This window comes from Protopterus annectens, chromosome 9.part0 (assembly GCF_019279795.1).
Source record: "Protopterus annectens isolate FY-2018-M chromosome 9.part0, PAN1.0, whole genome shotgun sequence".
In the NCBI taxonomy this organism is placed as follows: Eukaryota; Metazoa; Chordata; order Ceratodontiformes; family Protopteridae; genus Protopterus; species Protopterus annectens.
Genome location: NC_056743.1, coordinates 1,031,092,308 through 1,031,107,805, shown reverse-complemented (window position 1 = coordinate 1,031,107,805; position 15,498 = coordinate 1,031,092,308). Strand labels below are relative to the sequence as shown.

General features: G+C 37.9%; 1 protein-coding gene across 1 annotated transcript in view; it reads right to left on the bottom strand.

Moving 5' to 3' along the window:
- Positions 1 to 322: 322 nt before the first annotated feature.
- LOC122811768 (aquaporin-2-like) overlaps positions 323 to 15,498 on the bottom strand; it is a 32,175-nt gene continuing 16,999 nt past the window's right edge. The window contains exon 4 of the mRNA XM_044083823.1: positions 323 to 2,689. Coding sequence (XP_043939758.1) covers positions 2,480 to 2,689 — 210 coding nt within the window. The 3' untranslated portion in view covers positions 323 to 2,479. The remainder of the gene's footprint in view (positions 2,690 to 15,498) is intronic.

Here is a 15,498-nt window from a genome sequence, read left to right as displayed (position 1 = left end):
AGCAGATTTTCTCTAACTAGAATTAGCAGGCAGTGCTTTACTGTACTGTTCTGAAAGCAGCTTAGTTCAAAAAACAAATTCAAGTAATGATTGGTGTTTCATTCACTGTGCAATAAAACTACTTTATGGGAAATACTCAGTTATACAACACTATACTACGATTACTTTGTTTATTTTAAGACAACTTGACATTCCAAGATCCTAGGCCCATGGATGCACAGTCTGACTTATTTTGGTGGTCCTTTCATTGTGTCAATTAGTAAAAAATGAATACTGTACTAAACATCTGCTGGTACAGAGAAATAAGACACCAATAGTCAAGTGTTTTTACATCTCCAGTGATCATTTATCAAGTCTGAACTTATTATACATAGAACATAACTGGAACACAGTTTTAAATCAAAACAAATGTCCATTAGTAGAAAGTTAATTAATTAATTAACTAATTAATTAATTATATTAATTATACTTACAAAATTATTACAACATAATTATTATTAAAGATCCCTTCAGCTGAAACATCTCAGTCAAACTGTTGCATAGTAACAAGCAACTCCCTTTGAAATGAGATTTTATAATCTTTTTTCACATTATAGATCCTTTTCATCCTTGTAAACATGAAGCTGTTTCCATCTTGGAAAACTGAAAATATTCAGCTAAAGTATTTTACTTTAACATATATTAAATGGTTCAATATTACCCATTTACACAAAAAGCAGCAAGGGATATAGGAAATTACATTTACAGTATATGTCTGTATACAAAGCGTTGGAAAAGCATGGGTAGCAGACTCAGGTTATTGTACATTTAGATGAAGCAAGATACAATATGGTTACACAGGTTGTATTTAGTCTGTTTTGTTACAAATGAAAAGGTAAAAATAGCATTTTTCAGCAATAAACATTTTGCAAATCCCCAGTATTTGGGATATTTCCTTATTACACACCTCCTTTAGAGATATTTTCTCCAAAATACTATACACATAAATGGACTTTTCTGTTTACGCATTATTGCTTTTTTTCCAAAGGAGAAACATGTCTTTATGTTATGTACAATTTCACATGGAAGGAATCGTGAATTAAATAATTCACATGGGCTCTTTAATCTTCCATTTCAATACTACTAAACACATTGTTATTATTAGTTCATGAATGACTTGATTTTATACCAAAATTAATTTAAAACATTAGCAATATTATCTGAGAATTCATCCCATTGACAGCTATGTAACTACTACATTGCTTCTTCTTGGTTAGATGTTATAAATCTTCTCGGCATGAAGGCATAGGCATCTGGATGTAAAGGCTTGGCTATATATTTGAAACTGAGTGAAGCAAAAGTAGATGTTTTTAGCTTGACTGTTCACTATACGCATTAGAAAGTAGAAAGTACTGAAATCAGAGAAATCCTATGCTGTGTATATACATTGCACTTTATATATAATCAATATTGCACATTGTGGAAGATCTTTTTAATAGCCTACAAAAAACTGATGGCAACTCTGCTACAGACAAATATGAAATTACAAGTAATTCTACAACACAAACATTGCCTCCTACCCCTTTCAGTAGAATTTTTGTAATAGTGCACTAACCCAGTGCAGTGATAGCATGCCCTATGGCATGCTATCACCGTGACGCAAGGTGAATAATTTTGGCTACAGTGTTTAGGATATACTATTTCAGAAGTCCTTGTAGAAATCCAATCATATCAAAATGCTGCTTAGATACTAGTTTAGTTATTTATGCAATTTCAGTCTATTATGACTCCTGTTTATGTTGCCCCTGAACTTAGCACTTAAGCATTGTTAAAGGTTGTCTATAAACTTCTTAGTACTTCACCCAAAGAAAGGAGAAACAGTTTCATTTTCTTTTTTATCACATACAGTACATCATGCACTCTATCACATTCCCAAAGATCATTTTGCTAGAGGGTTTCCTTGTTTTTTTTTTTTTATACCTAGCAAATTAAAGTAAGTAAAGTGAACAATTCCATCTCTTCCTGGTATAAATGGCAGAATGTATAGGTAACAATAATACTGTATAGCAATATACAGTATTTTAGTGCATAAAAATAGGAAAATTGTACTGTACAAAAATATTCGTTCATTCATTTATACATGCAATGATACAAACACTTACACATTTGGGGTGCCAGCCCATTTCAGGACACACACACACACACACACAAACTTGGTTACATGCGACACACACATCTACAGCCCATTGGAGGATTGCCAATTCACCTACAGCATGTCTTTGGAATGTGAGAAATATATATAGCAACATGCACTTAAGACGTTTTCAAACAGCTAACTACAGTCACAAGGGCATAATATCTCAAAGAACTGTTCTAAGACAGAAATTGTCACAACTGAGATATATGCAGATATTGCAGCTTTGGAAACTGTCCCATAGTACATGATATATCCAGCTTCTCTTTGTAACTGAGCAGAAGTCTTGTTTCATATCAACAAGCATTAGACTTCAGCACAGGATTTTGAAATGGAATGTGAGCGAAGTTCTACTGTCTGTTTAGCATTCTCCTGCCATGTATCCTCTGGCTCTGGTCGCTGGATCCCCTTAAGCACTGCAAGTCTCTCAGATCGATCCATTTTTCTTGGGAAGAGGACATAGTTGTACAGCAGAGTAGCTATTGTGGCACCTGCCAATGGGCCTACCCAGAACACCTGTAAAATAAAAATATATAGAAAAACTGGTTAGTTAATTGTAAGAAATACACAATTCTGAGAGGTACATTACGTAAATTACATTTCTTAAAACATCTTATTTTAAACACCAAAGCGCCTGTATATGTATATTCTGTGACTATAACTTCTTGTGGAAGAAACTCTTTTTGCATTAAGAGATGTAAATGCCAATTGTATTATGGTGACAAAAGCAGCACAAAATATATCTGATGAGTACTTTGTGCTTCTACTCCATTTATTTATAAAATTAGTTACTACGCAGTAAATTTTGAAATAACCAGATTTGCTAAAAACAGCAGGAGTGTTTGAATTTTCAGAAAGTCTATTCCAGTGTTCATTCAAGAAATTATAGGAATTCTATCTTTCCAATTTAATGGGCTGGTTTCAGCTTTCAGTCACACATCTTTGACTAATGTATATGCCAGCGGGTTAGTACAGCTTGTTAAAATGTACATGTTTCATTTGATTATGAAAACATGCAAACATTTTCTAGTTTCATAGAATCCTACCAAGATTTATACTTAACATAAATTTAGTTTTTTTTATTCATTTTTTTTTATTCGGAACTGCAGCAAGACACATCCCTGAATATGACAAGAGAAAGAAATGAGAAAATAATTTGCATGAAGGGTAGGCTTCCCTACAGGTGATAAAGGACAAGTTGATGAGGTTCTTACAGGATGAACTAAACTTGATTGGAATCACTTATTGTTGGAAATTAAATACTAGATTCATTAGGCATAGCCAGATCACAGCTTGTAGAAAAGTACTGCATACTTTAATGGGGGGATGATTCTTGGCTTCCTCTTTTGTGCACCCCTGGATTGAGGTTATATGTGTTTGAAGGGTTATGATATATTGTCTCTATGTGGAGGGTGCAGGGCAACTTCCCCCTAAGAAAAAAAAGCTTATTTTGATTTGTGTGGGTGAGATGAAGGAGAAATAGTTTGCCATTACTTTTGGAAAGTAACGAGACATGTGTGGAAATATGGATACAACTTTTATGGGCGCAATAACAGACGTAAGAAAAAAAACAAAATGAGTCGATGAAAGCAATATTTGTCAGTGCTGACTGCCAAATGGTCTGGTGGTGGATTGTGTCATTTCATCCAAAAGATTAATCATCAACACAAAAAACACAGGGCAATTTTTGTTTTTTGTTATTTTTCTGAGAAATAACTACATGGCTCCAAGGTCAGGGAAGAGCAGGATTCTGTATCTCTAGGTAGTAAGTGTAGGTAGCAAGGGTATAGGTGGGATGGACAGTGGGTTTGCAGTAGGAAATCCAGAGGAAGGTTTGTGGAAGATGGTGACATAATTGTTTAAACGCTGGTAGATTAGGCACCTGCTACTACACATACATGGGAACTGAACCTAGGAGGAACTGAATACCCCCCCCCCCCGTAACTTTTGTATGTGGATGAAGATTTGGGGTAAGTAGCTAAGCAGACTAAACAGCCTGAAACATGTTGCATTATTATTACTACCACCACCACTAAATTACATCTGCAGTGTTCAGGCAGGATGTTTTTCTTTTATTTAGAGTCTAAATGCTAATATATTAAGCTAATATATTAAGCACCTGTCAGTGCCTATAGATGGCAATTTTGTCCCTGGATGGTGCCTTCTGAGGACTAGTGACCCCCAATTGGAATTTCATTTCATATGTGGGTGGTATGAGCAGGTGTCATAATAGGTAAAGTGAGAGGGTTTTCTTATTTACTTATTAATTGATTATTTAAATACCGATTTACTGTTAAGTAACAGCTCAAGTGCTATTCTCATTATTTTACAGGTTCATATGTAGTTAATAGGCTATCAGCCCAAGGGCCATTTTAAGCCTAGTGAAGCTTAGCCCCAAAACCAATCACTGAAGGGCTAAAAAATCTCCCCCATTTTGTTTTATTTAAATTTGAAACTATTTTTATATGTTTGTACTCTGGATCTGAACAAGTGTTGCATAATGCAAAAACACTTATCCTGGATTTATTAAATATACATTTTTTTTTTACTTTTTATATGGTCGTGGTACCCTTGCTGTTCTTTGTTTTTTATTTATCTCAAATTTACTAAATATTGCTGATATGTCAATACCCCAAGGAATTTTATGGTTATGATACAGGCTTGTACACATCAAGTGTTCAGAGGCTGCCCCTGTCCAACAGGGACACAGGTACCAAACTAAGGGATACATTTGCGATTTCCCATCCATTGGTCCAAGTTACATTTGAAAAGGGTTAAGGTTGAGCTCTGTGTCACATGAATGCAAAACCTGTTTCAGAAGAATGGTAATGCTTGAGACACATACCTGTCCCTCCAACATGTCCTGTTTCTGTTAGACAAGGTTTAGGTCTTTAGAATGGATATTTGTGATGCTATTTGTTTTGAAGATGTATAACAAATACATCAGTGTGATATCAAAGCATGTCTTGCAGGCTTGACACAGATCACTGTCCAGTAGTATGTAGGTGACCAAGTACAGGGATAGGGCTATGATACTATCTGCTTAGGACTTGTTTACACACTGTATTCTTTTTTGAGGAACCTCTGTGATTTCTCAGGCTGTTGCAAATGTCCAGTCAAGCACATATTGAAGGGTGTGATGTACTCTATGGCTTGTCTGATGAGAGGTGAGTACAGCTGAACAATGACTACCTTGGACCTGGCTACCATGCCCTTACTTATAAGTTGTGCAACTGAGAATGATGTTCTTGCCACAGTTGACAAATGGTAATCAAAGGTAAGGTTGCTGTTAACATGCATTTCCTGATCTCTGACCACTGGGTCTACTTTTAGGGGTGTGTCATCAATGTGGATTTCCAGGGATGGCCATCTTTCCAAAGGGTACTACTATGCATTATTTGCAATGAGTTTTAGTCCATAGCCCTGGCATCAGTTGTTTGTCTGCATTGGGCCCTGTTCAAGGTTATCTGTATCTTTAGGGGATTCAATGATCATGCCTAGTTTGCAGTCGTCTCCAAACGTGGTCAGACAGAGGTCGTTGATGTCTGGGTCATCCTCAGAGAAGTACAGAAGTATAGATTTTCTAGCAATTAAGACGTGACAACTGGGTAACACCAAGTTCACATCTGTTAGGTAAATGCAGTAAACTGACAATATGTTTTTTATTATTTTCAAGATCAAAATGTAATTGCCAATGAAGACATTTTTCTTTATTTTATGGATCATGTGTTGATAGACTGTGCACCCACCAGTGTTCATCCTAGAGTTAGACTCTGGAAGACTAGCAGGCCTCAGAATCACTGTGTGATACATGTGAGGGCTGGGAAAGGAAATTTAGTTGTTAGACCAGAATTGTTTAAGTAAAGCATACTTCTCACATTCAAGTGAAAAGTCTTTTCTTTTCCATTTACAGAAAGTTCTACTGAAAAACTGGACACCAACAAGTATCACAGCCAGGGTATACTTATACATCTGCATGCATGTATGTGTGTGTGTGTGTGTGTGTGTGTGTGTGTGTGTGTATGTGCGTGTGTGTGCGCGCGCACATGTGTGTATATGTGTGTGTGCACACATGTGTGTGTATGTGTGTGTGTGCGTGTGCACACGTGTGTGTGTGTGTGTGTGTGTGTGTGTGTGCGTGCATGTGTGTGCGTGCGCGTGCACATGTGTGTATATGTGTGTGTGCACATGCATGTGTGTGTGCGTGTGTGCACACGTGTGTGTGTGTGTGTGTGTGTGTGTGTGTGTGTGTGTGTGTGTGTGTGTGTGTGTGTGAGCGCATGCGCATATGTGTGTCTATATGCCTTTAGGAGGAGCAATACTACATCATAAGATTTTTGCATTTTGGTGTTACAGGTCTTTTACCTATAAAAGCACCATGTCACACACATCTTTGTTGATGCCTGCCATGATGCTGCTGGATAAAACATTCAATCCATGCAGCACATTCGTTCATACAGGTCATTTCTTTGTGTCTGTAGCTGTGCTAATGCAAAAAGTACTTGCATGTGACTGCATAAAAGGGGGAATAAACAAGCTGCAACCTTCAAAATCCCAGTAAAGGCACTCAGTGACTGAATGTAATTTATGGAATACAGAAGTTTGCATCAGATTAAAAGGTAAAAAATAAACACCCAGAAGCATGAAGAGGTAGTTGATGGTTATACAGTTTTCTCATCAGTATGGAGTGGATGACCAGCAAGAAGGCTGCAGCATGATCTGTGAAATTATTATAACAATGATTGAATAAAGGAGAAAGCATACAGTCCAGAAAAATAAGAACTGCAACAGTAGCAGTACTATATATTCCAAAAACTTGTATGATGGAATGACTGTGGCACACAGTTATTGGTGTTTCCAAGAATTGGAGTTTGGATATTTCAAAATAAATAAATAAAGAAAGAAAGAAATAAAGAAATAATGGCTAAGGTGTTTGACTCACACATTTGCTGCATTTATTGATTTTGTTGAATTTATCACTGTTTTCCAGCTTGCACTTGCTAAAGAAATTCCATCTGTTTGTAACTGTACTGCTCTTAGGCTGTTTTAACAGTTTTCTGCAAAAGTTGTTCTGAGTTTGCCAAAGTTCTCCTGAGTTTGCCAAATATTTCTAAGTTTTGCAAAGTTTTTGTTTGTTGTGAACATTTCTGAGGGTTAGTGAACTTATTTCCTAGGATTCCTGATATTGCAAGAATTCTTACTTCTGTTGTAAAGTATTTGTTACTGCACTTGAGCTCAAAGCCAGTTTGTTTTACATTGGAAGGGTTTTTTGCACTCCGGTGGGAGCAGAGAGCTAAATTCAACTCATTCAAGGCGGGAACTACTGGTAGATAGCTTATTGTGTTTTCATCTGATTGGCCTGAGGGTTTAACTTTATAAAAGTCTTTCGATCTGCCTCTCCAGTTTAAGATCCTCTGTAGGAAACACTCTCCATAATCTCCCACTGTTCACAGCTACTTGAAGAGCTACCAGTTTGTGCAGAGGGTGGTACCATTGGAGTCATCTAATAGTACACTACTAAACACTCTCACTTTGACCTTTAAGTGAATTTCCCTTACTCCTTCCCATCTAGAAGTTGTGTTTGCTCGCCTTACATAGCACAGGCTAGATTCAGGCCTACTGAATCTAGACTGTTTGGTATCACTGTGTTCATAAACCAGCCATCTTAAATTAAGAGGGCCTACCTGCACCCTTGTGGCAGAAGTGTGTAACTCAGGATCCATTTGAGTTGGTGATTGCTGCAGAAAGGCTCATTTTTGGGACTTTCCCATTAGTAGTTTTTTTAAAACTGTTTACATTTGCCTGTATATAAACCTCACATTTGCTCGGGTTTGTGTTCAGTTTACCTGAACTGCTCAAAGTTTGGCAACTTTAACCAGAGGTCTGGAGTGCATCTGTGCTGAAATCCAAGGCATCCACTCAAAAAAACTTGAAAAATAAGTATATTTTAAGCCAACACTGCACTTTGTTAGCTGGATATAATTGAATTACAGCTTCATTTTTGCTGTTTGTGAATAAGTCCAGCTTACCTACTTCGTTCCCAAATGCCACATTCAGAAAAATCCTACCACAATAGATGGGCATTTTCCCAATATTTCTCATGCCAGCTTTATTGATATGGACATCCTGAGGTAATGTAGCAATGGCTTCATGTATACTGGCAACCATTTACTCCTAGAGCAAGCTAACACTCTGAGCGATGCAAATACACAAGGAACTGGAGTCAATTCTCACACATAAAAACAAACCAGACATCAAACAGGTTGCCAGCACACACGCTTCACTTTCATGCAACTCTCACCTCTCACACAAAATAAGGTCATAACAAATAAACCCACATAAGTGGAGGTGGTCACTAAAAGCCTACCAAAAGAACAGAAACCTCCTAAACGCACACCACCGACACTCACCACTAAGCAAAAGGAAACCACTACACATAACAACACAGACACACACAAACACACACACACACACACACACACACACACACACACACACACACACACACACACACACACACACACACACACACACACACACCAGTGTCTCAACAAATAAGCCCTGAAGGCAAAACACATCAAATGTCTTGGTCATAGGTGACTCCACAGTGAGACACACAACTGTCCCCCTCACCAGACTGGACAAGGAGAAGGTCATGATAGGAAACACCTATCAGGTGCCAAGATCCGACAAACATACATGCACTCAAGTCACTCAACAACAAGTACTTTTATGACTCTGTCATAGTCCATGTTGGAGTGAATGTCTTGACACATATCTTTCTGGACTATATAAAGAGAGACATGATGGACCTCTCTGGACTATATGAAGACAGACATGCTGGAACTCTCTGATTATGTGTCCCAGACAGGTATGTCCCTAGCCTGAAGCAGTATCCTACCCTCATCCAGGATGATGCTGCAATAGAAACAAAAAATGATTGACTTCAACAACTGGCTCGGCTTCTAGTGTCATTCCAGAGGGATGCAGTATCTGTCAGCCTGGGAGGATGTGGTAGACAGACCTTGCTGCTTTGCTAGAGATGGTATGCATCTGTTCCCCCTAGGCTTTCAGATATTGGTAAAGGCCCTTGCCTCTCCCATAATGCCTTTAGACAATCTCAAAACAACAAATTTTCCAACATAACAAAATCTTATCAAGACAAAATCAAGGTTGTGCTGCTTAATGCTAGGAGTTTAAATACAAAACCGCACTCCCTGGAAGCACTCCTCACCTTGAAGGATATGGTTCAAGTCCACTGGCAGCATCCTGGCCATGCAAAGCTACAATGCCTTTCACTCGTTCAGACGTCAACATGAGCATGAAAGAACCAAAGGTGGAGGTGTAGCCATCTTCATTAAAACCACATACACTTTGAGCCTGGTCAAACAGCATGACTCTCTCAAACTACTCCATGTCTAATGAACTACTGGGAAAGGAGCATACCACATCATTGCTAGCTATAGATCCTCCATTATGAAGCAGGATAAGCACACCGCCTACCTTGATTTATTGGAATGCTTCGCCGTACAGATCAACACCCTAGTCATAGGAGATTTCAACTGTACTTCCATAGACTGAGGGACATGCATGAGTAAAAACACGCTCACCCAGAGGTTCCTGGACTTTGTTAATACAAATGCTCTGGAACAGATAGTCTGCACCCCCACTAGGGGCTCTAATGTTCTGGACATAGTACTCAGCAACATGGGGGTCACTTTACTTCCTTGTGAGTGATGCCCTCCCTGGTTAGATAAGACCACAGATTAGTCTCATTGGAAGTAACTACTAGAACGGATATACTCACAGCAACAAAAATTACAAAAAACTTTCCCAAAGCTAACTACTGCCTACTAAGCGATGGTAAAAAAAGCTTCATACCACCTGCAATCACAGATATCAATGATCACTATGCAGAACTGTACGCAAATGCCTTTTACAAACACTTAAGTGACTGCATAAACTGTGCCTTACTTGGCCAGATCAATATCAGGTCTTCCCGTAAAAACAAGCCACCGTGCTAGACTTTAAGTATAAACAGATTATATAACAAGAGGAAGAAACTGTTGTCCAAAAACAAGAGGGATGCCACTCTGCAGAGAAAGAGTTCCTTCCTAAGCCTAAAAAAGAAAATCAGTAATCTTGTAAAGGTTTCTAAAGCATATTACAAAACTAAAATTGCATCCCTAGCCAAGGATAATCATAAGGCATTCTTTAACTACATTAGAAATCTAAAAGGGAATACCCAGCTATGGGCCAAACTGGTTGTAGATGGGATCATTCATAATATACTGGAAAATATCACCAAGCTGCTAAATGACAGATTCAGGACAAACTTCACCACCCCTATCCCCACCTACCATATCCCAAAGCATATTTGACACCAGCCCTCTGTTTAGTATCTATAGAGAACAGGTCATCTCTGTTCTCGCCAAGGCCAACAACACAGCCTCAATAGGACCAGATGATATCCCAGGTTGTTTACTAAACAATCTAAAAGAAGAGCTAGTAGACCCACTTGACATTCTGTTTAATCATAGCTCAAGAACTGGCTGTGTTCCTGCAGAATGGAGAACAGCAACTGTAATTCCCCTGTACAAAGAGCGGCCATCAGCTGACCCTGGGAACTACAGACTCGTAAGTCTACTCAGCCTCATTTGCAAGGCCCTGAAAAGAATTATCATGGACCTTATCAACAAGGACATAGGCAACCTAATCTAGTTTGGCTTTGTTAAGGGTAGGTCATGCTTATTAATGCTTATTAAACCTGGTAGACTTCTTTGAGAATGTCATTAAGGCCATGGACGAAGGTAAGACAGTGTACACAGCCTATCTTGACCTTGCCAAGACTTTTGACACAATTCCCCACTCTGGCATCATTGAGAAACTCTCCCAGATAGGGCTTAACTCTTAGATTACTAGATGGATAGCTAATTGGCTCACTGAAAGAACACATTCTGTCAAAATTGGTGATTCATAAATTTGTTCTGCAAACTACCCAAACAGAACAAATGGGGATACTTGGGATTAACATTCTAGGCTTGTAAAGGCTGTAGGGCCACTAGCCTAGTAACCTCCTATGAACCCATGAACCACTGAACCAATAACTATCACAGAAGTTAACTTCTCCAAAAGACTTTCTGAGCCCTATCTTTGTAGCTAACTAGGGCTGTTTTATATTTTTGATTCAATGCCATCATGGATCTATGTTTTCTATTATATCTTGGGTTATAAACTTGTTATTCACCTTATAGGTCATCTAAGCTAGCTCAGAGTTCTGCACCATTTTCTCAGTGTCTATCAGTATAGCAGCCACTGAATGAATTTATCATTTTCACTGTCATTAGTCTTAATTGCCCGAGACTAAGAGTCCTACCAAAAAACAAAGCCATAATGACTTGATGCAGACGACACCATTGTATTTACTAAAACATGCAGGATACCTACAGCCAGCCTATAAATATAGAAAGTCTCTTAGGAACATACATATTCATATCTTAAGTGTCACCTAATCAAGCACGTTTCATTAGCTAAGTATGAAAACAAGCAAATAAGTTTAACCACAGTTCATAAATCAAACATTGTAATAAGCAATGCATCTGACTACTGATCTCTCTCTTCCATCTCTGACATCTTTAAGGCAAAGAAATAAGTAATTTTCAATAACTTTATATGGTATATTCACAACAAAACTATACGAAACATTTGTAGTACAATGCTTTCTCATTTTACTGCCACAGTATCTTTGTGCATAGGAATGACTAGGAAATGTAACAAGTTACACTTGTAAACCACAACGTGCTGCAGTCACTATACTGATATTTATAGGCAAAGGACATAACTTCCTAATTCCTGTATCTTCCTTTCCTCCACTTGATGCAGTCTACTTTCCCACAGCCCCAGAAAAAGATCTGTTAAATTCCTCTTTAAGGTTTAAAACAATGGATGTGCATTCCTTAGAAATGAGCAAACACTTCCAAGTCAGTGACAGCTGTCCTTATGTACACCTCTCAAACTGACTTTCAGCTTTTGTAGTGGGGAATGAAGCACTGAATGGCTAAATGAAGCCAATTTGCACTATTTTGCCATAATGATGTAACCAGGTAATAATGCATTGATTTTATAAAGGTCTAAAGCGCCAAGAAACCTATGAACAATGTGCATACAAGCTTGAATCGATAGAAACTGATAAAGGCATTAGAAAAAATATTGATTTGAACCCTAGCCCAATATACATCACTCTTGCCATTCATTATAAGGCTGATTTATGCAAGCAAAACAATGCTAGCAGGAGTACAGATACTGCCTTATCCAGTAATGTAACAATGATTCTGAGACTACCTTATCAAGTAATGTAACAATGGTTCTGAAACGACTCAGGGGCATTGCCAAAATGAACAACACTCTAAGGCCTCAAAAGCTCAATGTACTCTAACATAGTGCTAAAACTGGTGTTCAATGATTCATAGAAATGCAGATGGCAGAATAGCTGTAGCTTTTCCCAGCCATGCTCTTTTCCATGCTTGTTCTGCTTCTTCTTAATATATACTGCTTTGTCTTTCTCTTGCTGGCATCATTTTTGATTTCACATCTGTGGCAAAGTATAGCAGAAATGGGTTCCTGTTGGAAACATCAAACTGCCATAACATGGAATGGCAGAATAACGCAACACAGAATACCAAATTAGCTTTTTATCAAATTATGGTAGTTCTTGGAATAGGGTTTTTGCCCTTTCTCCAATGTGGTGGGATCCCATATTTGATATACATAATATTCTGGCATGTGGGAGTGTAGGGGGCATGTTCCCTTGCAAAAAGCTGGTTTTCTGTCTTACTGGCATTTCAATGAAAAGCTGGTTTGATATTTTTGGTTGTGATATTCTGCCATTTGATATTATGGCAGTTTGATGTTTCAGCATAGACCAAGCAGGAATATATCACACTCTTTCTATGTCACATCTGCTTAAAAAATCCTATTATTTATTTATTTCCAGTTTGATGACCGGGGAGGTCCACTGAGCTCAGGGAGCCCATTGTCAGTGGAGGCCCAGGGAGATAAGCTCCGCATTACATAGCTTAGATACAAAATGTTTGCTTTACATACATTAGTTACAGGTACAATTGTGGAAAAGAAAAAGCTTTTACAATTTCACTTCATGCAAGAGAAACAGGCATACGATCGTGGATACATAGTACAATTTAGTTATTTACAATATTTACATTTGTGATAGGCTAGCTTGAAGACAGAGGTAGTCAGGTGTTAAAACGGTAAAAGTGTTTATTAGGTAAGGGGGGGGGGGTGCAGTTGCATTTCCTGTTAGAGTAAAGATAGGAATGTAGGTGAGTTTTAAAGGTTTCAAAGTTTTTGCAAGTCCTTAGATAAGAAGGAAGAGAATTCCATTTTTTAGCTAAGGAGAAAGATAGCAGAAGCTGACCTGTAGTGCAGTTGGGTTTGTGGACAGAGATTAAGTTTTGGTGAGTAGATCTGAGAGTTCTGTGAGGGGTATAAGGTTGAAGGATGTTGGTTAGTGCAGGGCACTTAGAAGGATGAAATATTAGTCTATGTGCTGTGGTGATTTGAAGATAGTCTAGGTGGTTGGAGAGTTTAAGCCAGATTAACAAATGTAGGGAAATACAATGGTGGGAGGAGAATTTGACATTGGTTGCAAATTTGGAAATTTTATTGTAACAGATTTCCAGTTTGGAGGAAAGGGAGGCAGATAAGTTTGTTAGAAGAGGAGCCCTGTACAGTAGTGAGGGGAGTATATGCCCATTCTCCCACGATTTTCTGTGAGAAGTAGTATTTCTTCCTATCTGTCTTTAATGCATATCCTGTCAGTTTTCCTGCACGGTTCTAAGTTATTATGTGTCTTTTCCAAAAATGTTTACCTCATCTGTATTATTCTCTACCACAGCATGTGTAAAGGAGGTCCATTACCTGTGTCTTGTCTGTGGATGAACTGCTCCAACACTTGATAGACAGTACATTTTGACACTGTATACATCCTTTTTTCATAGTAAACATAGAGATTAGGAGCTACAAATATCCATATAACTGACTAGTACAAAATTAGGGCTATGCTATATTACCAATGTGTTTAATAAGTTCAGTTTTTAGGTTAATATGCTGCTAAACATTTCTGGAAAATGTGTATGCAAGGCATTTACAAAAAAAGCCCTACAACCTAGCATTTTTAATTTTCTCTAGTCCTGATCCTCAAGTTTCCACCCAACAGATCAAGAAGAGTACACTCAGAGCTGAATATTTTCTATTTATTAAGGGAAATTCTAAAGACAGCTTGTCAGCTTTATATTAAGAAAGAATGATGTGTGATAAAGTTCATACTTAAAGTCGCTGTATAGACTTTTAATACCTATTAACCTGTGCCAGGCACAATGGTTCCTGGATGTAGGAATACATCAATGAAGAGCATGCAGATTATAAAACCTTGTCATGCTTTTTATCCTAATTTCTATATTGGAATCAATTAGTCTGTGTGTATCTACTGTAGTATCTGTTCCAACTATTTCTCCTAATATGGAGTCTCTAGTGACCCGCCATGTGGACATGGTTATTATTCTCTTGGAGAGATTAGTCATCAAGATATTTTTCTTGAATTCCTTCCTGGACAACAAATGAACTGACCAGGCACTCGATGGAGTTGCACTTCTTAGATTTATGTGCCTTGTATCTTTACATTACATGCAGCTTTCAAAAACTAACTTCACCCTGTGGCTTCATATCTATTCTTCTCCCTAATTTCCCCTGTCCTTCAGCTAGGATCAGTAAGGGATCAGACTTAAGACCAACCTTTATTCCTCAATGGGGACAGTAAGGAGCTCCTTCAGATAATGGATCTTTATACAGCATCCTAAATCCCTTGACTTGTTCTTTGACTAAGGTTACCTTCTGGCATATAGTGCTATGTTACAAAAAAATATGAGGTGAATCTCCTACGTCAAAATTGCTAAGAATATTAATGCTGAAACATAAGTAATACTACACAGTACACATGAAAGCTATTATAAGAAAATGCTTTAGCCCAAAGTGCTTCACAGTCAGTTATATCTAGTTTTTGCAGGTATGGTGCTGCATCCTGTCATTGTATTTTACAGATTTCGTAGCTTGTAGCACAGCTACAGTTTGCTTCACAGCTGCTACCATTGTCATATCGGTAACTTTTAAGGACTAATTTAAAATATTGTTAGACAACAAAAATCACTACAACACAACATATTAATGTGTTATACTGACATATATTTTATGCCGTCATAACTGAATAGCTCTACCATTTAAAAAACAACAATTTTGCTGTTGTTTTTGCC